A 27,778-nucleotide genomic window follows, 5' to 3' on the forward strand; every position below is an offset into this window, starting at 1 on the left:
GATGTTTAACTCTGCTTTTTGCTAAATAAGTGTAGTAAAGGATTTAAATGTCACTGAATGAACTGGCTATATAACTTCATATCTCATACATTTAGGGGGATGATTGGTGACATGGGGTTGTCATGATCAAATGTTCAGTTCGCATGACACCGCAACAACTACACCGATATTCTCACAGACGGAAAAATATAGTTCAAATAATACAGTAGATGTCAAGCTGGCATAATAAATATTACCTCAGCCGAACAACGCGTTTCGTAGATGACAATTTATTTCAAACGTTGTCTTTTACAGCTACAATATGCCCTTATTTTGACCATTGTCTTGTATACATTTTATAGCTCTGAGTGCACTGCTTCTGCTAACGCATATCTCGCTTTCTCTTTGACAGTGGTGAGGGACTCAACGAAGCTGCCGGTGATCATGTTCATTCACGGGGAGTCCTACGAGTGGAACTCGGGTAGCGCCTACGACGGAACGGTGCTGTCCAGCTACGGCAGCGTGGTCGTCGTCACTATCAACTACAGGCTCGGCATCCTCGGTAAGATGCCTCCCGTTTGCCTCGTGGGGACCCTTTCGGGCGCCCATTCCTCGAATCTCATCATTCCTGCATCCCTCTCGCCATCTCACCCCTTCTTCCCGGCCTTCCACACCCTGCCAAGGCGAACAGCTGGGCCCCATTTTTTGCACACCTCAACCCTGATAAGCGAGCGTCATCGCGTGGTGCGTCAACCCGGCTCGGGTATTTGGGGGGGGGGGGGGGGGGGGGCGTGGCCTGGACGTTGGGCGCCCGTCAAGAAGTCGGGGGGGGGGGGGGGGTGCACGTGATCGTTGAGTGCCAAGGCCACAAAAGGGAAGCCGCACACAGGGGAGCGCAATGGGGATTGGTGGCCGAGTGGGCTAAGAGGTGGCAGCTCGGAGCGTTCAGCGAAAGCTTGCGTTGCAGAACCTCCTGGCTTCAATCCCCCTCTCTTGCTCGTTTCGAACTCGATGAGTTTTGTACCAGCACGCGGTAGTGTAATCACTACTGCGTGGTTTACGTTAAAGACCCTAGGTTAGTGGTACTACAATGGCTAAATTTCTCATCCAGAGCTAAAGGACAGGCTACCCATTGAGGCGTACTAACATCAAGGCTCTATAAACATACAACCAAAACAATTTTTTTCGGGACCTCCCTTTCAACCTGCGGACCAGACAGGGGCAGGAAGATAACGTACTGGTGGCGGAGGGGAAACAGAGACTTTCACAACAACCGCGTGAGTCCTTGTAAATTGCTTTAAGAGTGTGCACTGTGTGAATGACTTCTCAGGGAACGAGCGAATCCCGTCCCGATAAGGCGTCGAGTAAATGACGACTCATCAAATCTGCGCCTCACGTTGGGCGACAGATTATATGGGCCGTCACTCAATCGACGTCCGATCGTGACGTGCTTCGCTCGCTCCCCAAGAAGTCCCCCAGCAATGCGCTTTGTTAGAACAGTTTACTGCGACACTCACGCGGCTGACTGCCTGCCTGTTGTCCCCCGTCCGTCGACTGTCCGTCTTCGTCCTGCCGCTGTACCGTCAACAGGTGGACAGAGAGCTGCCCGGTGTTCGGCTTCGCCTTTTGTAGACTTGCTCCTCGCCGATCTCGTGAACTCCCGCGAGTCGTCCACGTGCCCCGGACGCCCTTGCAACCCCCCCCCCCCCCCCCCCCACACACACACACACGATCCCTGAGAGGGGGTGACGAACCATGGGATGGTGTTCGCTTGTCCAAGAATCCAGGAGAGCCGGACATAAGGCAGAGCTCTTCGGCCTTGGCAGGGCGCGGTAAGAACGGACGAGGGGCGAGAGGGAGGCGGGATAAACGGTACACGAGGTCGATGTGGCCCAAAGGGTGCCCACCACCTATACCTAGATTGCTGATAAAGTGGAAATACGCGAGCTAGATGGTGATAATTGTATAATGAAGTTAAGGGTCAAAGTTAAGATGGTGTGACCGCTTTTTCGTCTTCTATTATTCCTAGCTTTGGGCTTTCCTTATGGACCTAAATTGCTGTCGTTCACCATCGTGGAAAAAATATCGCAACCGAGATCTTATTTTTTTTTCTCCGAAATGCTGTGGGCCCACAGGAGCCGAAGTAGAAGATTTTCTCACGCGTAAGTTAATAAAATTTAAAAAAAAACATTGCTTTCATTCGATGACAAATTCCTGAGTGGAACAGAACACGCGTCAGTCTTGAACCTACACGAGCCAAAACACTAGTACATGACGGCGGTTGCACATCGCGTCTGCGGAGAAGCCCTCCACATTTTCGCTGGGGAGGAACAATGGGGACCAAAAATGCCTAGATTACGCCAGAAGCCTTCGCATGCTGCAGAAAGAATACCAATGCATCCAGGTGTTATTTCGAGATATATGCCAGAATGATGACTTCCGTGTCACAAGCTTCGCTATAGTTTCAACCGACGCTACGCTCCCATGAAGCCAGTCCAACAGCACCCAAAAGGGAATTTTCACGTCGCTCATCACATTTATGCGCTTGCCATAACGGGAAAAAACAGTTCGGCATAGCGAATGCACCACGACCTTGCGCTTGTCTCTAAGCCTGATTGCTTTAGCCGATTATAGAAAACCCACAAAGAAAGCGAGCGCCACGATTTGGGGTGCCACTCAAATTAAATAGAAGTATAGGAACTTTAATGCAGTCATCAATGGTTATGGGAACATAGAAATTCCTGCCCAGATTAGTACGACGGCGGGCGCAGATGCTCGAGGATTGGAGTGTTGACACGAGTAGTGCGCATCCACGTCGACGCAAGACGCGGCATATTAAACGCTCCGCGGCAATGCTAATGCGCAGGCTTCTAAAGTACGATCGGTGAATCGAAACAAAACAAGATTTACGGCGCTAATGAACAGATATCACCTTGTGGGCTTCACTCAGTGAACTTAGCCTGACATTTGGGCCCCGCTTGCGCAGTCCCAATAGCATTGGGAAGTTCAGGTACCCTGGACAGCTGAATATGATTACCTTTGAAAATAACTACTTTTTGGGAATTCTAGCCACAATTACAAACATCTATTGCCATTCTGTTAGCTAAAACTTTAAATGTGTACAGTGTACAGCTGTCGAATATCAGTTAGAGAAAAACAATTCATATCAAGCCTTACCTTTGACCATTTCTGACAGTTTTAGTACGGCCTCAGAAAATTCTGGTCTGCAGATTCTGAACATGAGTTACGTGCTGTAAGCAGAGTATACAATGTCTCGTAATTTTGGCCGGGTGTGTATCGCTCACCGAAGTGAGCGGTGAACGTGCGTTTTGTAGTTACACTAAGCTAAAACACAGACATAAGTGACGAATTGCCAAATACGGCAAGAACATAACAGAACACAAATTGGTCAATATCGTTGCTGCCGACACGCTGATTCTGGAAGAAATGCCTTAGCATATCGCGTAGCGTTTATGTATAAGAAAGCAGGATGAATGCAGCTTCTCAGCTCTCTTCCGCGTGGAGGACATTTCCGAAGCCCCTCTTCACCCTGGTGCACGCGCATAAGGTCACAGCGTTTCTATGGAGGACGTGCGCGCGATGCCCGGAAAACGGCGGAGCCATATCGTTGTTGCGCATACATGTTGTACATACACGGGCTACGACACCGTGCGTTTACGGCCCAGTGCAATGGAAAATACGACTGCGGGCGAAGAACGGCGGTGCAGGCCGAAGAATCGAATCGCAGCCCGTGTGCGTCCACAATTCTTCCAAACCAGCGGCAGGAGCTTCTGAGGGCGTCGTTGTGGCGGCTCGCTGAACGTGCAGGTCTTTCTGGAGTACCATGGCTAAACCGCAGGAGTACGGCATACTTCGGGAGCAACTTCGGAGTCGAGAAGTAGAGCATCAAACTTAACGACAGATTTATTTCATACCGAAATTTTCAGATCGAAGAAGGCCGTCCCTCAAACTGTCAGGGTTTTTTGACACCTGAGGGAGAGGAGGAGTCAGTGGGTGACTTCGCGAACTTTGGTAACTCCAAACGAGTCCAAGATCACCGCATGTTCCAGGGCACTGATGAGAAAACGCGTTGAAACAGCCTAGTCACAAATCCTGCACCATGACTCTAGGAAGGAGTGTGACAAGCGAGCGTGAAACATGGCAGTGCTGCCGTTCGTTTTTGCTTAGGATCAAAAAAAAAAAAAATGAACCGAAGAGCGGAAGTCGGAAGGACAGCCAGCGCTGCCAAAAATGCTGCCAAGCCTCAAAGTACGGCGGTCACAGCTGTTCCGCAATAGCCGCCCGCGCCGAGGAGAGGAAGGGGACACGACATTTATTATCACCTAATCTCGACCAGGCGGTCCTACACGGAGTCCTCTCCTTCAACACCCGGACAAAAACGAACCGCCTTCACTCGGCGACGCCTGCATTCCCGCCGTCGCCGCAGTCCCAAACAAACAGGCAGAGCGCACCAAAACGACGCCGTTACAGAGACCAGCGACGAAGTGCTCCCGCCGAGATACGATCTACCAACTGGCCGCGGGTCCGCCACGGAGCGGGCTGTGCGGCTCCCCCTCCGGCCGGAAGCTGTTCGGATGGAGCGCCTTTCGCCGCCGGCCCCACCGCAACCCGTTGATTTAGGGCGGGCGAGAATCGTAAACCTTGCCACCCATTTCTCTTGGGCTCGCCCTCCTGCTTCGTTGTTTTTCTTCCCATATTTCTTTTTCTTTTCTTCTCCTTTTTCTCGCTTTTGCAATACCGCTGCAAATCCCTGATTTTCGGTTGCGGGAAAAGCTACGCGATGTAACCGTTGGAGGCGGATATCCAGTGGGGACTAAGATTTAAAGTTTCAGAATACTTTTTTTTTTGTCTTTATCTTTTTTATTCGCAGGAACGTTAAAATCGCGGCGGAGTTGGAGACTAGTTTTGACTACTTGCCTTACGACCGCGTAGGAGGCGAGAACTCGGGACTGTATGATTTTGTTTGATCGTTGTGGGTCGTAAAACGTATACTCTGTTTCACCTTGATGGTGAACCGCGCCGGAAACTGCGAGCTATCCCAGCCAGTCCAACGCTGTGACCGTATGGCGTAGGTACATGCCTCGCGCACCTCGCTGCGATTCTGTCCAAAGTCAGGTGATGCTCACACGGCATTGCACTCTCTTTGAGGGCTTGCAAAGTACGCTGCGAACGTTTATACGGTGAAGCGGAGTATAGTGCCCGGTGAAACAGCAATACTATTTTGAAACATAAGACTTCCGTCTTTCGCCAGTTCTACTCGAGGCGATGGTCGGGTGCCGGTTAAAGGCAGATATGCGCATTTAATTGAAAGTACAAAGAAAGTTTGAACGACCACTAGGGCGTGGAGACAGATGGGAGAATGACAAGCAGGAAGATTTATTTGTTTTCTGTTGGTCTTTCCTTCTCTTCAAATTACAGCTTAAATCGGTTTATTACAGCCCGTTCGCCTGTACCCAGTCTTCGACCAAGGTTTGACGGCATTCTAGTGTAGACTTTTTTTACTGAAAATATATTGTAGACAAAGAAAATCCACAAAAATGAAGAAAAAAAAAATGGTGTGATTGGTTAGTCAAACACATATACCTGTGTTGATCTGCTTAATATTTAACATAAAGGTTAGCATTCACGGATGTAAAGATATGAATGGACATGTTCACGTATGACTGGAACTACTGTCATACTTTGTGAAAATATTTTTATTGCCCATATGGGGCTTTTCCTATTGTCAAAATCAGAGGCAAGAGCTCGGGTAAACTCCATGTTAAGTAATTTGTGGTACACGTTTCAATCTACGAGTAACTAAATACCTATACTCGTTACTCTATTAAAAAGTAACAAAAGTACGTCACTCGTTTCTCATTTCTAGAATTAACTGCGTCGTTACTTTGTTGCCAAAATTTAACTAGAATCAAGTACAGCGTCACATCTAACGTGTTACGTACAAGTGTTGATAGAGACGCGATGGCGCTGCTTTTATCGCATTGATTCCAAGGTGCGTCCTGTCTAGTAAAAAAAAAAAGTTATGCTTGCAATAAGGATGCCCAAAATCCTCTTGTAAAAAGTCTTTCCCGTGCCGGTTTTGTGTGATTTATTTTTTGGATGCTCTAAACACAATACAATACATATTTTTCGAACTCCCCTGCCTGAAAAACTCCCTGAATCATTATCTACAACCTCATCGGTTGATCCCAAGTCGCTCCGGTATCTTCCGAGTAGCGGAGGCGTGAAAAGTAGATGCGCCGAAATTACTATCGCTTTTCACACGGAGCATGACTAACAGCTGCCGGAAGTACGATGTTTGATTTGAGATAGTTCGAAGTTTAAGCAGGCAGCACGCAAAACACAAGATCTCGCAGTTTCGCTTTCAACCAAAGCGCTGTTGCGTTTTCGCCATGTGTTATAAAGGATTGAATAATGACACTCGCGAATAATAATAGATATGCAGCCGGCTATGTTCTGCCATTATATTCTGTATTAGACGAGGCGGTGAGCGGGAAGCTCATATCTTGGGATTGAGCAGCAATGCATGTCGTTGAAATCAAATTTTATAAAATCGTCAACATTATTGAGTTTAATGAGCGCTCAATTTTAATTTTGTTTGGAGACTTTTGAAATAATATAAAAATAAGTACAGACGAATATTTTAAAAATAGATTCAACAAGCAAATGTTAACTATAGACTCAGGCCTCTCTTCAGTGTGAGAAATCCTAAAGAAATGTTAAAAGCAGACTGAGCTCATTAGTATTATGCCCACTTTCGGAGAAATAGCAACGGGAGTATGTGACCCCGATTGGAAGCTTGGGACCTCTAGCAGATTATGCACATCATGTGCAGCGGCCGACGGACACCTACCATTCAGTCAGCCATAATTATAGTCGTTATATGCTTACCTAATCATCACGCGACGCAAACGTTCGGGCCCACAGATGGCGCGAACGTTTTTTACGCTAGAGGTCGAATTTAAAACACATACATCTTCCACGCGATGTAGAAAAAGCCGCGGTAATCTTTTCCCCATTAGGCCGAGGTCGATTTGTATGCGAATCAAAAACAATCTAAAAAAATGGAAGTTAAAGGCATTTCTTATATTGACTTTATCAATCAGTGACACTGGTGTATATCGTTTCGCAGAACTATAATACCTTCGGCGAACAGACGAGCACCGTAGGTACAGGTACACGAAACCAAAGCGGCTGAGTTACCTCTCTTGACGGTTACACTGCGAGGGCAGTATTGAATCTTAGTTGGGAGCCAGTCCTGCGGATCGTATCACATGAGAACATAAACAAAGGACCGCTGAACGCACGTAGGTTTTGAATATCAGGTTACGACATATTTACTCCGGCGTCAGATGCGGGCTGTGTTCCACAATTTCCTCGATCTCACTCTAAGGTACTTGACGTTCGAAAACCTATCCCTGCGTCCAGCTTTGCTCTCGTTGCTATATCTTCCTCGTCACGTGACGTGATCCACAGGAGTAACTCGGATGCATTTAGGTAAGACTTGGAATACAGCCTAAGCAACGCGGTCGCGCAAAGACACCAACAAGATGGTCGCAGTGGAATGTGGAGAAGCAGACGCCACGTCCGCACACAAAGAAGCATTCACGCGGACAGTCCGCATCGCCGCAAGTATGATTCCACGGCGGAGGGGCGCACCCTCTTTAGGCGTCTCACCCTTACTATAGTAATATTTGCACCACCAAATGAACAGACTAATTGACTTACCCTAAGCATCGTCGCATCGTCGCTCACCACTACCAATATGATGCGCGACCATAAGAAACCGTCGTCAGCATTAACCACGCGACAGCCAATACGCACCTATCTGCACTTCTACTAGGCATAGCCATTTGGAAACGGCTACAAAATCACCTGAAAACCTGGGGGCGAATTTAGACTGGAAAAAATAGGCCGGACTCGCCCCAAATAAGGCATTTTTTTTTGTAAAAAAAAAGGACCCCCTTTCCCCCACTCCTTTTCGATTCTCTCTCCGGTCTTCGCTAATAATATTGTGAACGTATTTTTGCATTATGATTTTCAGGAAAAAATGTAGATGGCGTTACCGAAAGCTACTTTAGAGACGACACTATATAATAAACCTATGTACTCTATAAAAAAAAAATATAGTATATTTTTTGTACTTTTTTTTTTCAAGTCCTCTGTGACCAAAGTGGTGTTCGTAGTAGTGGTACGCCGCAGAAGTTAAAAAGTAGAGACGAAGGAGTTCGTTAGTACTTCTCGAAAACTTGCACATAATTTTCTCTGGCGTGTTCTGTATTTCTTGGGTTTTCGCCGAAAGGTTGATCATTTAAGCTCAGAAAGGCCGATATTAAAAAAATAAATAAATAATGTTTTCCAAGGTCGTTTGAGAACCTGTTGCAAATATTACCTCTAATTAGATCTGTTTTGTCATTTCTGGGAGCACTTAGAATTTACTGAGGATCTGCCTATAGGTTGAGGAGGGGTCTACGAGTTAGTCTAAACGCTAAGCTCCATCAAGCAATTGTTCCAAACAAGCGAAGACATTTTGCCGGCGCAGGCATGCTTGGCGCGCGGAACACCAGCCGCTATTCTGACGCAGCACGCAGGCCGAATGTTTTTTGTACGTAGCACATTCGCTCTGTGAGCTGCAGCAAGCCAGCGTGACTTCGACAATTTTCTACTTGAAGGCTTTTCGTTTGTAAATATCTTTGTAATCTACGCTCAGAGCATTTTCTGTTCTCTGCCTTTTTTGGGGGGTCTTGTTGTTTTGCTTAATTTTTTATTCATATTGTGACAAATGGCAATTAATGAAGCGACGAAAATTGGCACAAACTAAACTTTTAGTGGGGCGAACTTGAGCCTAAAACAAGAAAGGAAACCGAAGATAAGACTAGAACGTCGCGGTCGTCGATGACGGCGTAGCAGCAGGATCGAACCCTGGGGCGCGACTGACTGCTGCTTGCCACGGGGAGCACCTTTTGTAGCCGCGTGGGTCTCTGGAACCTTTGCCTAGAACGTTCGGCGCCTGAAACATTGGTAACTCGATCAGACAAGAAAGTTCTCAAATTTGCGAAACCGTCAAGTCACCAAGCCAAGCACTGTAACCATTCGTCCACGTACGCGCTAGCATTACTCCCTCCTTTGAAAATTGCATCGCCCCGATGCGACATGCCGGAAAATAAAACAGCAAAACAAACAAAAAATGGCAAACTACGTAAACTTGTAGTATACAATTCTATCGAGCGTAATACAAAACACGATTCCCAGTCCTATCGATCCCAGTACGGAGGCGCATGACGTAAGCGACTTCCGGTCGTGCAGTGCAGCCCCTTACAGAAATGTCATATCTGGACTTATATTAAAAAATACAGATATGGATATATAAGGAATTGGGCAGATATGGCCAGATATGCATACTCAGGCCATATCTGGACTGATAAAGGCGTATCTGCCCAATTCCTTATATACCCATATCTGCCCAATTCCTTATATAACCATATCTGCCCAATTCCTTATATGCAATATATGGACTGCTTTATATGATCCCGTGTTTGGGCCTGGGAAATAGGGTCTCCACCCCATAAAAAGCAATTTTCATGTGATGCTCCTTCTAGCATCACATGAAAATTATTGCCATGGGGCAGGTACCATACTTTCCAGGTCCAGACATGGGATCATATAATGCATTTCTATGAATATCCACATAATATACATTTTACTGCTATCCCACACTGCCAAACGTTTGTTTACGTAGATATATCTACAGAATAAGCCACTGACCAGTCCTTATTGGTCTGGTTCGGAAACTGTCATTCCGACAAATATGTATGCTACAAATATAGAATGCAGGCGATCGCTAGCTCGGAAACATTGTAACGTATTATTCGACGTCGGAAAGTAAACAGCCATTTGATGGGATTGGTTGTCGAAGGAGCAGACGGAGAATATTGTTTGCAAAAAAAGTTTTATTTATAAAAGCGCCAAAACTCTAAACAAGTACTTCCCCCATTCAAGAAAAAAATGATAAGAAACAAAACTGTAATATAGCACGGACAAACATCAAAATTGACTAAAATGTAATAGCACAAAGACACCTATTAAAATAAAACAAACGGAAGGCAACAATTAAGCTGTAAACTATACGAAAGTTTCAAAGTCGTTGATTCCTACTCACACAGTCACAGTCCTGATTCAACTCTCCGGTCGAGCACAGCAGTTTTGACAAGGGCTTGCTTGCTAGCCTCGTCGTTGAAGTCCTTTCTTCGACCGTGTGATGTTCAAAGCCCCCAGTCGCTCCTCGCTGGCGTTGTTTTTCCGTTTCGTCGCCAAATCTTCCCGTGTGATAAACGCGTCACACATGCACACAGACAACGTTGTTCGCCGCGGAAGCAATACAAGATGAAAAGGCTATTACTGCTCCTTGAACACGACGAGGTCACCACTGTTTCCCGGACTAGGAAATGACGAGGGCATCATATCTTTAACTAAAACATCATAAAAATAAAAAAAAATGAACACATAAGAAACAAAAACAAAAGGACTAAATCATGAGAAAAAAAAATGAAATAACGAACACAGAAGTAAAAAGAATAAAAACACGACGGACTAGCCTCATTTGTTCAGTTAACAATGACGTTTAATTCTGATAAAAAAATAATCCTGCTGCGCTAAAGATCACCAATATGGTGTGTAAACTAGGCCACCTTGAGCAAAGCAGGAATATTTGTGATCATAATCAAATGTCATTGCGAACTCAAAGTGTGGTTGCCTGCGTAAGTCCTTCGTATTACTATTCTTCTGAATTCCGTGTTCATTATTGTGGCTGTTTGGGACTAGGCGGAACTTGGTGGTGCTTTTTCCATTAGGGTCTTAGTTCGAACAGCTTCCTACCCATAGAAAAACCCACTAGCTCCTCTACATAACCCCACTCCTAAAAAAAAAAATTTGTGTGTATGTTTATACAGTCAGAAGTTAGCTTGCCTCAGTGGGCGTCTGCTGTCTCAGCTGTAGAGTAGTTTAGCCAGCGCGGTACAACCGCTAGCCTGGGGTCTTTAACGCGCACCACGCAGTAGTGATACACAACCGCACGCCGGTATGATGCTCATCCAGATCGAAACGGGCAGGGGCGGGGATCCACTCCTTCTCCTTGCTTCCCTTGAGGCACTGACAAATAAAAATCAAAGGGTGGGTCAATTGTGTTAACGCAATATACTTCAAACACGTAGCATGAGTGCTGGCAAGATATTCGCTACCTTCAATCTAGATAAGCTTGTAAATTTACATGCTAAATAACAAGTAACTTAAAAGCTGAAATATATTTCGGTGGAACTACAAAAACCGAAGACTATCTCTGCAAATATAGTGCTATCTAGTATACCCTAATTGAGTAGAATCGGATTACAGCGTTCCCCTCACAAAGACGGGAGCAAAACAAGTATAGACTCTGCCGTGCCACTACGACAGAAACAATGGTATTGTGATCTCGTGGAGATCAGAGTTCGAAAATATTGTGACAGGCTTTGGCACGACAAATATGCCAATGTCATTATTCATTTTTGCATATTCTACGGTGACAGTGCAGGGAAACAATCACACACCAGATGCTCAGAAAGACAAGCACACGCGCTGAACGTATAACTCTTGTGTATTCGACTAATATATATACCAAAAACTGGCGAGACACTACCTTAATTGAGGACATGCATGTACATTTCCCTAGAAGCTTGTAATTAATACTTCAAAGCCTCAACAAAAAGAAAGAAGAAAAACACCAGTAGGAAGAGAAAAAATGCTTCATCATATAAAGCAGCCTGAGTGTTTCTGGAGGTGTGAAATTCGTTACACGTACGTTGGATCATATGAGACACGTGTACTGCAAATGATCTTTAGAGCTCGACATTTCGCGAGGAATAAATGCCAGCGTCAAAAATTATTTCGCGGGCACAAACTCTTGCGATCGGAAGTGGTATGCTATGCATTAATCACCATGGGGTGAATTCATCGCGGCACCAATTTTTGGCAATTTTTTTCTGGGTACGAACTGCGAAAATGAAGGCGTCTGCAGACGACTGGGGCGGCGAAAGCTACGGACTTGCTCGATCAATCAATCGCTGTTTTTGTCGGGTCCAGCTCTTAGCAGGCAAGTACGGAGAGTGGCATCGGCGATGGAGGGGCACCGCGCTCTTCCAGACATTCTAGCTGATCAGTACACAATACGGCGGAGGGAGGAAATCAACCCCCCCCCCCCCCCCCACCCCCAATCCGTCTCCCAAAGAGTTCCGCCGCAACTGATCGACCTTAACCGCTCATTCACACTGAAAGCGGATCCGCGTTCGCAAAGCGGTTGCGAACGCGGTTGCATAAAGATCCAGTACAATTGCACGCGCACTCGATGATATCAAGTGCGCGTGCGATTGTACTGAATCATTATACAACCGCGTTCGCAACCGCTTTGCGAACGCGGATCCGCTTCCAGTGTGAACGAGCGGTAAGCGAGTAGACAGCCTCTGCATCGAGGAAAAAAGAAAAACAGCCTCGCATAACACCATCCGCGCACAATTAGTAATACTGGTAAAAGCAAGCAATCTACAGACAATAACAAGCCTTTTGAACGCAGGAAATAATCTAGCCCAAACGAACAAAACACGAACTTACTTCGATCCTGTGCCATGATCTTGGCTGTTGAGCAGATTTGATGTAGTTCCACGTCCCACAGTCGCTTCCGTCTTCGTCGGACACATTTGAAACTAAGGCAAACTCCACGCATCACCACTAATCGGGTAATTGGACCGTTAGCCGGCCGTGATCACAGGCATTCAAACGCACACGGCCGGCAAAACGTGCGAAAGAGAGGCCGTTGCTTCGATGGCATTGTATTCGTATCTTCAACACGTTTGAAATAAAACGATCAGCAAACTGCATTATAAAACTCATAAAAGACACAGCAATAATAAATTATTTCGCATGTCAATTTCGCGACAATATTATGAATAAGTGCTGAACATGTTGCAAAATAATAAATACGAAACTAAGCCTGCGATGATGAGAGGCTAATTCAGTGGACATGCAACCTTCTAGAAAGGGAGCGGAGGTCATCCGGGCGGCGATAGCGTAGAGTGTTGACGCTCTGGTTTTCTGAGCTGGTGGTCGTTGGTTCGAATCGCGGTAAGCGCTATTCGTTTTCTTACACTGTTTTTTAGTTTTAAATGTTTTTTTCTCAGCTTTTCGTATCGTTCTTATTATTTTTAATATTTTTTCTCACCTTTTTGTATTTTGTTTTATTTTATTTCGTAATATTTTATATTATTTCGTATTATTTTAAATATTTTTTCTCACCTCTTTGTATTAGTGTTTATTTTAAATATTTTTTGTCATCTTTTTGTATTACTTTTTATTATTTATATTTTTCTCTCACCATTTTAAAATTGTTTTTATTATTTTAAAATTTTTCTCACCTTTGTGTATTAGTTTTTTATATTTTAAGTATTTTCTATGTGAATGCTGCCGTCGGCACCATTCTTCAGGGTAACAATCACGCAGAAGGTGAAAATAAAAAGTGCGAGCCCACATTTGAATTGATGCAATTCAGAAACCCTGTCCCTCTTGTTTTGCCGGTATGATTCGCTCCCTCCGTGCTAATAGGTGGGTCAGTGTAGAAGGCAAACAGCGCAAGTCCTTTCAACGAAGAAATGCAATTAATAATAATGGGTACATTTAGAGAAAAATGGGAAAATGTAAGTGATAAAACTGCCACAGTGAGGAAGCCAAAGTTTGTCATGAAAGCGGTCCATCTTCACCCACTATTGAAACAAAAATACCGCCATTTTAAGGCAGTAATTTAGTTGAGCTCATAGCTCATAAGCACGTTTCTTAATTTTCTGACTTCCGGAAAGTAGTATTTAATTTTGTTATGGTAGATCAGCGCTATTCCCCGCGTGCCGCCAGGTCTTACTTATACAGGTTGCGCTCCGCAGTTTTACTTATTGTTAGGCCTAAACACTTTTTTTATTCCTGAGATTCAAGTACAGCGCGGATAATTAAACTAGCTTTCAGAAATGCTATCGTTCGGCATTGTGACATTTATTTTTCGTAGTGTCAAGGGGTCACATTCACAAACCCAGCAGTGTGTACATCCAGAACGCATTGGTGTTTGTCGTTTTTTTGAGTAAAGAAAAAAAGTTTTTATATTCGCGTTTCTCTGGTACGGTATGTCGTATAACATAAGCTATTAAAGAGACAGATACCGTTTGGCCTATGTGAACATTTAAAATATTTCTCTTAGATGATCATTCTATATGGTAACTACCGCATAAAAGAGTCAATTCCTGCCTGAAATAGCATATTTTCACACTAGATTAAAATCACCATTAAAATTACCTCTCAGGAGATTTATGTACCTCTCGTAGCGTCATAAGCAATAAACACATCTCTTACTTTTCTAGTTCCTGGAAAGTAATGTTTATTATTGTTTTGTAGCTCAAAGCGCGTGCTCAATCATGCCACGACTTTTTTCTTTTTTCATTCGAGGCTCCGCGTTACCGTTTTTATTTTTTATCAGAGCCAAACACCTGCGTATAACGCCAGACCTTAAGTATAGTACATCTAATTAAACTAACTCCCTGAAAAAAGTGTCGTTCGGCGTTGAAAAGTTTCATTTTCGTGGCGTAGGGGGTTAGATTCTCAAATCATGGACTGCAAATTTTCCTCACGGCGTTGTTTTTTTTTTTGTTTTTTTTCGCGTTTTCGCGGTAAAACACGTCAGCCTTGCCATGGTGGGATCAAATACGCCAGCGTCGGCAGTCATTTACGAAGGATTGATCAACGCAAACATTTCCACTCGCTACATATGAATCGCCGCCGGAAATCTCAGTGACGTGACTGCATTGTAAAAAAAGGCAAAAAAAGAAATAGAACGATGCCGGTCAGTAAAGGGAAGTTCCCGGGGCTCGCCAGCCTGCAAACAGCAAAGCGCCAATGCCGGCTAGTCACTGAACTTCCATGTAAATACTGCCCATCAAAGACAGGAAAATCCCGATGCCGGCCAGTTACTGAACTTCCAAGTAAATACTGGCCATCAAAGACAGTAAAATACCGGTGCCGGCCAGTTACTGAATTTCCGTAAATACCGGCCATCAAAGACAGCATAATACCGATGCCAGCCAGTTACTGTAACCTCCAAGGAAAGACTAGCCAGCAAAGACAGCAAAAACCCGACGCCGGCCAGTCACTGTAACTTCTACGGTTGGACTGGCCAATGAGCAAGACGAAATCCCGACGCCGGCCGGGGCCGGTAGCTCCCCGGTGCCCATGGCCGGCGCTGCCATCCTGTTACCATGGGCGGGCCGGCGTAGTCCCGATACCGGCCGACGCGGAGTGATACCTGCATCCACACGTTGACTGGCACCATATAGTGCCATATACAGGAGTATCAGCCATCCTATACTGTCATATATGGCAGCCACTGGCACCATATATGACTTTATCTGGCAATATATATCGTCATATATGGTGTCACCTTACCATATCTGCCCTGATTTCAGCCCTTGTATGGCAATATATGACCGTATATGTCTACTTATATGCCCATATACGGCCCTATATCAAATATATCTGGGTCATATATGACATTTCTGTAAGGGGCGTGATGAAGTCCGTGTTCCGTCGGGCATCACCTCGTAGCTCAGATCCCCGAGTCGACGAAGAACTTTGTAGGGTCCGAAGTAGCGTTTCAGGAGTTTCTCGCTTAGACCGCGTCGTGGTTTCGGGGTTCAGACCCACACACGGTCTCCGTGTTTGAAGCGAATGTCGATCCTACGAAGGTTGTATCGGGTGGCGTCGACACGTTGTTGATCTTGAATCCGGAGTCGGGCGAGCTGGCGAACTTCTTCAGCTCGTTGAGCAACCACCTGGGCGCGTGGCTCTCATTGCCAGCTCGTTCGTAGGGCAGCATCGCGTCGAGCCTCGTCGTTACTTTTCTGCCATGCGCCAGCTGAAACGGTGTTACTCCCGTGGTCTCTTGCACAACCGTGTTGTAAGCCAACATGGCGTAGGGTAACACCTCGTCCCACTTCTTGCGCTCTACGTTGACATATATGCACATCATATCGGCGAAAATTTTGTTTAGTCGTTCCGTTAGTCAATTTGTCTGGATGGTACGCAGTGGTTCGAAGGAGGCTGCTGCTACTGAGATGAAGAATTTCCTGCGTCAGCTGAGCCATGAACGATGACCTACGGTCTGTAATGTGGACTTCGGGGGCACCGTGCCGGAGGACAATAGACTCGATGAAAAACTTGGCGACTTAAACAGCAGTCCCCGAAGGAAGGGCTTTCGTTTCGCCGAATCACGTGAGAGAATCTGTGGCGACGATTATCCAGCGGTTTCCCGAAGTTGACGATCGAAAAGGGCCAAATAAATCTATTCCGATCTGCTGGAAAGGTGTAGACGGGGAAGCAATCAGATGCAGCAGCCCTGACGACTTCGTCGGTGGTTTCTTACATCGCTGACACTCGTGGCATGATCGAGTGTAGAGTGAACGGTCTTCGGTAGCCCTGGCCGGTAGTATTTTTCCCGAATCCTGGCGAGCGCCCTGCTGTAGCCAAGGTGCCCATCTATCGGGTCGTCATGGCATCCGTGGAAGATCTTCTCTCTAAGGTTGGCAGGGATTACCAGCTGCCACAGCGAGCTGTTGTTTCCGAAGTTCTCCTTGTAAATCGTCAAAATGTCACGAATGATAATATATCTGGCGAAACGAAGTATAAAACAAATTTTGACGTTCGTCTTTAGCCAGGTAAGGTTGGTCTGCCTATAATGTTTGTCGACACTGGTTTACGTTGTAGATAATAATAATAATAATATTAATATTAATAATAATAATAATGTTGATAATAATAATAATAGTGTTGATAACAATAATAATATTAAATCAATCAGTGTTGATTTAAGTTTGAAGGAACAGCCTCCTAGGCCTTAGCGCTTGCACACTTGAGAGGAAAAAAATATGAAAACGGAAACACCAGGGCAGTGGTGGAAAGCAGTCCACGGGTCTGACACAAGAACTGTCCCAAATTTGAAGATAGCTCAAGCAGTGAAACAAGCAGAACAATTAAGAAGCTACACCAAAGCTTGCATATCTCAAACAAAGGCGAGTAACGTCATATCGTACCGACAGACAATAATTTATCGTTCCTTTTCAAGCATTAACTGTTTGTAAACAGAGGGATGAAAAGTTGTACATCACGAATCAAAAATACCGTGTGCATCAGAGTATATGTTGTAGCACAATGTCGACCTAAGATTATCGCGTGATCAATTAAGATACCAAGAGGTATTTTTTTCTTTCTTTATTTTTTTCTTTCCGGATTGACCGGGAGGTGGACAGAGACTAAAGGCGTGATGCCTGACGAGGTCTCTGTCCCCTTTACAGTTCTAACACAGCAGTGCGGGGTACATAGATTTTTGAACACGAAAATTAGAGAAAAGAACCTATAAAATTCTATACAACTCAGAAACAATAAAAAACGGGATCGATCAAATATCTTACGATAATGTTTTTCAGCAAAGAAGGATAAAAACAAATTGGTCAGAAACACGTTTTAACAATTCAAAAGTGAACTATGGACATGATTTAATAAGTACACAGTACACATATATCAGAACACAATGTCACTGCCCACCAGAAGTGTCTTTAGTCTTTTTTTGAATTGGAGTATATTGCAGTTAAAATCTATTAGATCTTCCGTATTATTCAAGATTTTGGCGACTTGGAAGCATGTCGTTTGTTTTCCGTAATTGGTACGTATTTTTGGAGGTCGTCTGACTCTATGTCTAAGGGTGTGATACGCTGTGTTTTCTGGCGGAATTGCGAAGAGTTTTTTTGTGTGTATTATCTGTAACAATTTAAAATAATAAATTTGATTCACTTTAAGTAGACCATATTTGCTGAACAGCGGTTCAGTTGGGAGATCTTGAGGCTTACCTTTATAATTTTCAAATAGTCGCAGAATTTTTTTTTGTAAGATGATCAACCTATTATAATTGGTTGCCGATGTCGTGCCCCAGACTAAAATGCAATAACACAGTTTGGAGTAAAATAAAGCGTAATATATATTCTTTTTTAGCCACAAAGGTATGAGATTTCTTATTTTATAAATACATCCGATGGCTCGGGATAGCTCAGAGCTCAGTTCATTTATGTGCGTGTTCCAACTTAACTCCCGATTGAACCACACACCAAGAAATTTTTGTTCTGTAACCTCCTCTATAATTTCCTTTTCAAAATATATTGTCACCTTAGTGTTGTCGCACCTATTAACGGGAGTGAAAATTATATATTTTGTTTTTTTTACGTTTAGTTGTAATTTATTATTTTGAAGCCACACTGATAGATTGTCTAGGTAATTATTTGTCATAGATTCTAAGGCCGCTTTAGAGGTTGAAGCAAAAAATGCGTTAGTGTCGTCTGCGTACATGACCAGCTCAGGGGACCCCAGAATATTTGTGATATCATTCACATAAAGAAGAAATAAGAGCGGGCCTAAAATAGACCCTTGCGGAACACCGTACTTTATTTTGAGTGAATTAGAATAATTGTTGTTAATATAAACATACTGCATGCGATTTTGGAGGTAGTCTTTTATTAAAGTCAAAGCAACCTCACGTATGCCGTACCTTTGAAGCTTAATTAGTAATATGTCATGTTGGATCGTATCGAAGGCCTTTCTAAAATCTAGGAATAAGCCTAAGGTGTATAATCTATTTTCCATATTGCTTATAATTTTATCCTTTACTTCTACAAGTGCCTGCTCTGCAGATTTAGATATTTGAAAGCCGTATTGACATTTGTTTAATACATTGTGCCTGGGAAAAAAATTGTCTAATCTAGAATTTACGACCCCTTCAAATATTTTTGAAAAAATTGAAACATGAAACAATGATTGATGACGTGCGTGCACACATGCAACTCCAATGTCCACTCTTAAAAAAATTCGGGGAGTGTAAATAAAACCTTGAAGAGCTTCAATTAAAAACAACAAATTCGCCTTAGCTCGACGCTGATGCAGGCTAAGCAAGTTCCTAATTTCGAAATCAGTTTCATAGTTGAAGTGATGCAAGCCACTCTTAACAATGCGATGTCTAAAATGAAAAATAAACTTATTTTGAACTATATTAAGTGCCAACGAATTAGGTTTAGAAATGCTGTTCCACACAATTTCAGGCCTACTCAAGTTGCGATCGCATAAATGAGTGGTACAGTGTCAGAAACGGAAACAGATTCATAAATTCCATTGTTATGCGACATGTGGCGCCCAACCTGAGAAGAGGCGTTTTCACAACTCTTGGCATGTGGTCATTAGGCCTGACGCTCGAATCGAAAATAAAACCCAGATCCTTTATCTCAGACACACGCGGCAACATCTCACTGGAGATGCTATAAACAAAAATGATATACAATGTCTTCCTTGAAAATGTCTTAACTTTGGATTTTTATCGGTTTAAAAAAGGATTATTAACCGAGCACCAATTGTAAAAGGAATATGCGTCTTCTTGAAGCCTAATTTGTTTGTAGAGTTTGATTTCATGTGCATACTGTAGAAATGAAGAGAGAAAAATGGAGGAATCGTCATTAACAAAAATAGAAAAAAAGAGGGTACCTAGAACAGATCACTGAGGAACGCCAGGGGAAGCATTATAAAATGAAGGGGCTATATTGTTAACACGTACGTATAAAATTCTATTCGTCACATAGTTGGGAGTCCAGCAAAAAACTGAGCCACACACTTTATTGGCGGAAATAATTGTTAAGAGAATAGTGTGGCTAACAACGTCAAATGCCTTTCTCAATTGAGAGTAGATGACATCCACTTTCCTTTATTACAAGCTACCTGAGAAGTGGTGTACATAAACGTCACGAGGTTTATAGCAGTTTACTTGCCAGACATAAAGCCGTGCTGGTAAGGGATGGCTATGTTACGAAATTTAAATGATAATATTTGATGAATGACCATCCCAAAGAGCTGGAGAATGAAGGGAGAAAAAGAGATAGGTCTATAGTTAAAGTAACACTGACACCCCCACATTTTTTTTTTCGTTTTTGCTGGGCGTTTTGTAATGGTGTCAGAAAACAACCAACTTAATATTTTGCCACAAAGTCACGTATATATTAATAAGGCCAGATACGCAACAGAACGAAACCGAAACCAAAGACCTGCGCACGGAGGTCGAAGATATATAAAGGAGGAGAGTGCCGGAACGCTTTTTTTTTTTCGCCGCACGCAGCAGACGACATCGCATCGTTGCAGGAAACGTTTGCTGTGCAATTGCTTTACAGTTATGTTTGTTAAGCTCAATGTTCTGCACTTCAAGGTGAGTTATTTTGTACATTGAAGGGTTAGAAATGAGTAGTGAGTGCCCGTGGTGAACGCCCATGATCAGCTCCGAAAAGAATGCCCCCAAGATGTTGCGTGAAGAGCTGCTCACAGTCCAAAAGTGGCATTGTGCAGCAGAGCTTGCACACTTTTCCGAAATATCAATGGGATCGGAACCAATGGCTGGCTGCAATTCCGGCGGAACAGTTATGGGCACCTCGGAAATCGGACGCTACCCGATTTATATGTTCCTTGCTTTTCTGGAAAGTGACTAGATTGAGCTCGCAGATGTCAAAACGAGAGTCCCAGGCCATTTAGTTCAGCGACTTTCGTCCACAACATTTGTTGTTGTATTTCAGTGATAATTGTAAAACAAAATCGCAAATATCGCAAAATGTTAAAAAAAAGAAAAAGAAAAAAAAGTGCCCTGGTTTTGTTGCGTGTTAAGCGGACATATTTTCACTAAGCTTAATATAGTCGTTTTGACAAATCGTTTTATACGAGACCCGATAGGGGACAACTGCCCGAGCGATGTCTTCAGTTAAGAGAAGGGGCGACGACTCGGCGACGTCTTCGTGCAAATCGGCTTAGTGGTGGGGCGTGTCGTATGGAATGAATCCTAATTGTTTCCATCGGTCCAAAATTTCTCTTACAAAGGTAGACGAATGCGACCGTACTTCGAACGACAGTTCTGAAGTATAAGTCCCACGCTCGTCGACCGCAGCCATTGCCGTCCTGCCCGCGATTCCCACGATACGCGATACGACGCATGTTGAGAATTAGGCAGTGAAGACACAGAATGCTTACAGTTCTCTGTGCGAATTTTTTTTTAATCTACGAATTGCTGTTTTTTAGAAGCCACAAAAAAAGGGTTTCACTTTTTTTTCTATTTTTAATATTGAGTGTGTGCCTTCTATGACCCACGACTTCGATTAAATTTGGTGGTTGCGTCTCAACCTAAGAAAATGGTCCGTGAACGCGGAGAAGAGAGTGGGCGCGACTCAAAACGGCCAGTTTTCGATCGGCCTTTTTTGGGGCGTTAAGAAACCGAATTTCGAGAAGGAAACTTGGTTTTAGTTAGTTTGGCTCTCATATGTCATATTCAACTAAAAACCTCGACGAGCATAAATACCCTGTCAGTGTCCCTTTAAGGTCATCAGCCGTATTTCCGGCCTTCAATATTGGAACGACAACGGTTATTTACCACGTTTCTGGAAATATTTCTGATCTTAAGAGCGCACAAAAGTATCCTGAATACTTAACGAAAATATCTAAGGATTGCTCAGGGCATTCTGTCGTTTCCCGCAGATCATGTGGCTCTTATTTGTTTAATACATAACCCAGCACATCATTCATCGAGATGAACACTACAAGTAGGAACTCAGGACTTGCCACCCCCTCCGTATCTGAAGTAGTGAGTGGCTTTAAAAGAGTCGTGGTGGCCGCGAAGGGCGCCTCTAAGCCGCCCTGTGTCTCCTGTCTTCCGACAGGTTTCCTGCCAGCCATGGACGGGGCATCGAGAGCTAACAACGGCCTGCTGGATCAGATCGCTGCCTTGCACTGGATACAGGAGAACATCGACGTGTTTGGGGGCGACCCCAGAAACGTAACCATCGCCGGTCATGGACACGGAGCAGCCTGCGTCAACTTCCTCATGATGTCTCCGATGGCCAAAGGTACGTCGTCGCCTTCTATGACATCCGCTATTCCCATAACTGCGCGACATCAAAGCTCTTACTCGTTCAAACGCTATGGTTATTCTATAAGTTACTACCTATGTTGTAACATTGACGTTCCAGACACTACTGGTAGGGTGGTTATATTACTCTTAATATTTTAACTTGCGAAATGTACGCAACATTAAAAATATAATACAATGAAACTAATAACCAGTTCTCAAGCTTCCAATTCCCAGCTAGGCTGGTAATGTAGGCTATCTTACTCTATTTTAGGGCCACTCTTGCCGTGAATGTCCCTGATATTGCCCACACCGATTTCTTGCCGGTGTATTTTCTTATTTTCCTGTTTTCTTGCCCGTGCAGCCGTCAGATTTCCAGTAACTGGCCGACATCCATTTTTTGCGGTATTTTGTGGCCAGTCACGCTCTGTAGGTTCCGGCTACAGCCGACATTGGTTTGATGCTATATTTTCTGGCCACTCCCGCCGTGAATGTTCCGACTACTGGCCGATATCGGTTGCTTGTATTTTCAAGCCAGTCTTGTAAAAGGTGTGGTTACTGTACTACATCACTTTCTTATTGTTTTTATGACCACTCCCGCCTTAAATTCTGGCTACTTAGTTGCCGACATCGTTTTTTCCACTAGATTAACTGGCCAGTACAGTCACATAACTTCCGACAACTAATCGACATCGCCTTTCCGTGACCTCCAGTCGGAAATATTGAAGGCAGTAACAGCTACATAAAATAATGTTTAACATTTCTCAGAATTAAAAAAACAACAAAAAACGTTAACGTTTTAAATTGCTTTAACCTATTAGAGCCATGTCATTCTTAGAGTGTTGAAGAAAAGTCTTATTGTAGTTGCCTAATAATTAAAGGGCGGTTTATACATCAACGTCCACTACCAGCTCCGTTTTGGGCATGCGCGCCCCATGGCCCTTGCTGGCAGTGTATTTTTCAATCCTTTGATCGGTATCAATAAGCCGTCGATGCGGTCAAAGCCCCAACTGGGGACACTTTTTGTGCATGGCTAGAGCTGCGCCATGATAGATGCTCAAAACGGTATGTAGCAAACTGCTTTGCATTGTGGTTACACGTGAAACATTTGGGGTTGTGGTTACACGTGAAACATTTGAAACATTACCGAGCCCGCCGCCGCTTACGGCGATCTTCATCAGAAACCATAACACGTGGCATATAAACATGTTAACACTTGCTGGAATAGCGGCTCTGGTGGTAGTATGGTTTTAAAGCTTGGCGGGTTTCCAGAACCTCCCATACTCAACGGAATCAGCCAATCAGCGTTGATCACGTGACCTTCGCACCAGCCAATCAGCGTGAAGCTTCGCGGCAATTTTTTGGTCTTCACTAAATCTGGCGCCCGCCCCCACCCTCTGACGAGCCAAATAACATTTAACGTTGAAATAAAATGATGGGGATGATCATGCCAACTAACGTATAAATTTTCTCAAATGCTATAAAATGTCAGCCAAAAAGAAAACACAATTGCGTCCGTCGAGCGGCATCCACAAACAAGGTAGCCCATGAAGTTAATCAAGCAGTGCCGAAACCCCAATGTCATGGCATTTGGCATCTTTCTGCGCTTCTGCGACCAACAGCTGAACTAATCAAGCAAAGTTATCGCGTAGTCACACTGGCGGTGGAGATGCGCCTGCGAAGTTGTTGAGATGCGTTTGAGAAGCGGTTGCGAATGCGATTCACGAGCGACCCCGTTCAGACAAACCGAGACGCGCACGGAGGTCTCTGGGCGATCCCAAGTGATACTTTGAAATTTGAGTTCGGCCTCTCTGTATTACGATCGAGAATTCCGTTTAATCCCAAATCCGAAGCCTATCTTTAGCTACTTTGGCACTATGAAGATTTTTCTTCGGGCTGTCCGCACGCATTACGAGTTTCGGGCATCGAAGAAAGTGACCTGGACCCGCAAAACTCGACTGCGATTTTCGAAATTTCGGTTACAAGCCAAGCCCAGCCAGGCGTGGGTGCGCTTTGCTGCCTCAGAAGAAAACGGCCCCGACCCTATGTACGAAGTGGATCCTGCCGCATGAATAGCTGACCTTGAACATTTTCGGGCTCGTTATCAATCAAAATAAGTACACGTTTTACTTCGTCTATAATCGAAAATCTCAGATTTTTCATTTTAAAATATCTCGGCAGATGGCTTGGTAACACCGATTCTGCGTACACATTAGAGCAAGGTGGCAGAATTTTAATCGAGAGTTCGCCAGAGCGGTGCCTCTCGATATACCGGGCACCGGAGCACACAGCTACGCGCTGAGAGCGCGTAGCCGGAGATCTTGCACAACAGCGCGTTCTCCCGTAGCAACAACGACTTCATAGCTGACGGGACGGATTTTCTAGGTTTTCCCGCGGTAAATTTGTCGACGCATTTGCGCAAGTGCGACACTGGATGAAGTCAGACTTCCGCTCCGGTTGCTGCCGGCGTTGTGCACTACCGTTGAGCCAATTTTGGTTTACTACTTTTGGCGAAAGCCTGAACAATTGAAGTCACATTTTGAATTTGGGGCCCTGCGTGGGTTATTACTTCCCGCTAACACGGCACATATCACACTGATTCTAAGAATAAATGATTCTTTGGCTACTTAATATGGTAAATCAATTGGTATCTTCTTCATGGTATTGATTGGAGGTTCCAAAAATATTAATTCGAAGAGTCCTACAAAATTTCCCAGCCTATCTTTAATTATTGCAGTGACAGTCTTAATGTCACTTAAGGGGAGAGCGTGTCGAAAGTATGTTGCATTAGACAGCTCATCCAACCTCTAGTCATTCGTTTGTTATGCTTCCTTCACTCCCACGTTCACGGTGCGCTGGAAGCTGCATGCTCGTTGGGCGTGTCTGTACGTGTACGGTCACATTATCACGCTCTTACCCACACCCACAGAGAAAGAACGGGGTCAGGTGACTAAAGGTTGACAGTTAAATGGTCTGGCGAGCGCCTATCTGTCAAATTAGGGGTGGACAGAGCATAGTGTCTGTATAAAGTTTTTTTTTGGGATTGCTTTAGTTTGCACCGTCAGGTTTATTCGCACCAAAAAAAATATATTGTGTGTTTTCCATTTACACCCTTCAAAGCCCTGGCAAAGAAGAAGCTGTCATTGACTAATTTATGTCCCCCAAGACGACACGGCCTCCACCAAATACTGGGATGGGGTTCGTTCATCAAGGTGGTCTGCAAAGGTGGTTGACGGCAAGCCGCGCAGTGTATTTCATGATGTAATGACAACTGACAGGAGTATGTCAGGGAGCATCTTTCAAGCGACTAGCCTCCAACATGCGTTCACATCTTAACAGCAGGATTCAGATACATGTGCAAGCTTGAAGCTCACAAGATGTTGAAAAGTCGACGAAGGTAGTAATGTAGTGCTGGAGGTTGTGGTTCTCCTTGGGACTATTGCCTTTGGAAGTACCACGTTCACGGCGAGACGCACCGCGAAGCGAGTTCTTACTCGCGTGGCATGCTGCTCGTTGAGCGCAAACAGACACCAGTCACATTGGTCACGGTGATAAACTGTTTATTTACAATGAAACAAATAACAAGAAAACAGCGGCTATAAGCTGGTGAACGCCGTCGGTGTAAAGATCGCCCACTGCCGAACGGTCGTTTAAAAAGGCAGAAAGGACGGGGTAAACGCTCACCGGTGCGCCGGACGGTTCCCCGTTGTCGCCGCCGCCGAATCCCAGGAAGAAGAGAGCGAGATCCTGGTGTCCGCTGGTTTTAAGAACCCGCGGGGGCGAAAGGGGCCAATCAAGGAGCGACACGTCGATCTCCCTTTTGCGGGGGTTCGTAACGAACATCGCCCCAAAGGGGGAGAGGCGAAAGCCGCTCACAGTGGTAAGCAGCGCCACCTCTCGCTACGGTAAAGTGGAGATTTGGGCCAGTTGGTTCATTGCAAGCAAAAAGCGCCGAAAAAATACAGGGACACAGACGAAGGGAAACAGGACAAGGCCTTGTCCTGTTTCCCTTCGTCTGTGTCCCTGCATTTTTTCGGCGCTTTTTGCTTGCTCTCGCTACGTCAGCGCGGCCGCCACGGCACGCCAAAACGCTGACGCGACAGAATGTTGAGGGATCACAATCCCCACAAGGTAAGACGACTGAATGATCTCCCTGCTGTTCCCGCCCTGTCACTGAATAAAGGAATAGAGTTGGCAACAATATACTTGCAGTGTGGAACCTTGGCATACCCATTCGTAATTATGAACTCCATGGAATTGCAGCTTCAGTTTTTCTACCCCACACTCACAATGGGTCAAAAGCTACTTGAAGCTGATCAAGAGCTGTGGTGTAATTCAATATAGCCTTGCTATGGAGCCTATACTTTGTTCATTACTAGGCTAGCAGGAAATTTTGCGACCAGCCTGTCGTGAAAATTGGCACATGACCAGTCATGTGTCAATTTTTTTTTTTTTACATAATGGCGCTTTTGCTTATCCATCTACGCAGCAAGCGAGGAGAGGCGATGAAAGGCAGTGTGGTCTTGTTAGCTTGAAAAGCGTGCAGCTTCCACCCTCCCTTCTGTGGTTAGCGGAGTATATGTGTAACGATCTGCAGAGATACTTTTAGATTCTTAGTTCCATCCAGCTTGCGTCACTCCTGTCTTCTTTTTGTTCACAATTTCGCCTTGTTTTCCGACAGAAATTATGAGCAAAAATGTGTTTGCAAATTTTTGTGCAATATTAAGCAGAATTTTGGTGTATAATGAAATCAGGAAATGAAAACCGCTTAGTTTTGTTGCAGTTCCTGACTGCGACGGAGGTGTTTTACATTGAGAAAAGACCGACACTGCGGCTCACAATGATTTTAGCTCCAGAGGCTGTTCAGCATTGTGAGAAAGGCAAGAACTATATTTTCTTCAACAATTTTCAACATGACTCGCACATACGTACCTTCCTGGCGCATTGTTCCCAGGCAAAATAACGTCATGTCCAAACTTAAAAAAAGCATTCTGCAAGGTGATGAAGCCAGTTACCACAGAGCGTTTGCGAAAGCAATCCTCCGCACCTTTTTTGTAGGGTCTTCCTTATTTTCTTCCGATGCTCGCAGCACGTCAATATCAGGGGCTGTTTGGGGAAAAAATACTACGAGAGTACACGCCGGCGATTCCACCGTGCTGGAATTCCTTCTTAAGATGAAGCGGAATCTATCGCATGTCGTTTTACATGTACCTTTAATACACAAGGAAAAAACTAAACTGGATTTTACGATTTCTTGATCAGATGTCTCTTTGTCATGCCATTGTAAATTTTAGAGTACATAGGCGGCTGTGGTGGTTCGAGGCTGCATCTTAGTGCAGGCGGGTGGTGATTTGGTATGTTTATTGTGTTGGTTTGCAGGTTAAAACTAAATTAAAGACAATATACCCTTTTTCACAAAAAAATAATACACCAGGCCCTGAGTGGTTACTGAAGCAAAGGAGAAGGACGGTGGAAACCCGAAGGTTTTATTTTGGAAGAGCGGCACTTTTTGATCACCGCAGCCGCTCAGAATCTGCTCACGAGCCCAGGCGCAAGGCATGTGCTTCTGGCCTTTTGGGCCGCCTGACACACGACTGCTCGAGTTGAAAACTGGAAAAAAAAAACTTTCGTATTCGAGTGGTCTAACAGGTGATCCTTCAATTTTATGGCCGTCCAGTGTTACGGGTGTGAGTTCACCATGAATCCTTTCGTTAGTTTGCTTTTTGTGACATGTTTGTGGTGCAATAGCTT

The 27,778-nt window shown here is 44.5% G+C and overlaps 1 protein-coding gene across 1 annotated transcript in view; it reads left to right on the forward strand.

Moving 5' to 3' along the window:
• Positions 1-399: 399 nt before the first annotated feature.
• Positions 400-27,778, forward strand: part of LOC8051647 (neuroligin-1) — a 151,663-nt gene continuing 124,284 nt past the window's right edge. The window contains exons 1-2 of the mRNA XM_040504743.1: positions 400-541; positions 21,840-22,025. Coding sequence (XP_040360677.1) covers positions 424-541; positions 21,840-22,025 — 304 coding nt within the window. The 5' untranslated portion in view covers positions 400-423. The remainder of the gene's footprint in view (positions 542-21,839; positions 22,026-27,778) is intronic.

Source organism: Ixodes scapularis, unplaced genomic scaffold, assembly GCF_016920785.2.
Source record: "Ixodes scapularis isolate PalLabHiFi unplaced genomic scaffold, ASM1692078v2 PGA_scaffold5__190_contigs__length_132052651, whole genome shotgun sequence".
Lineage (NCBI taxonomy): Eukaryota > Metazoa > Arthropoda > Arachnida > Ixodida > Ixodidae > Ixodes > Ixodes scapularis.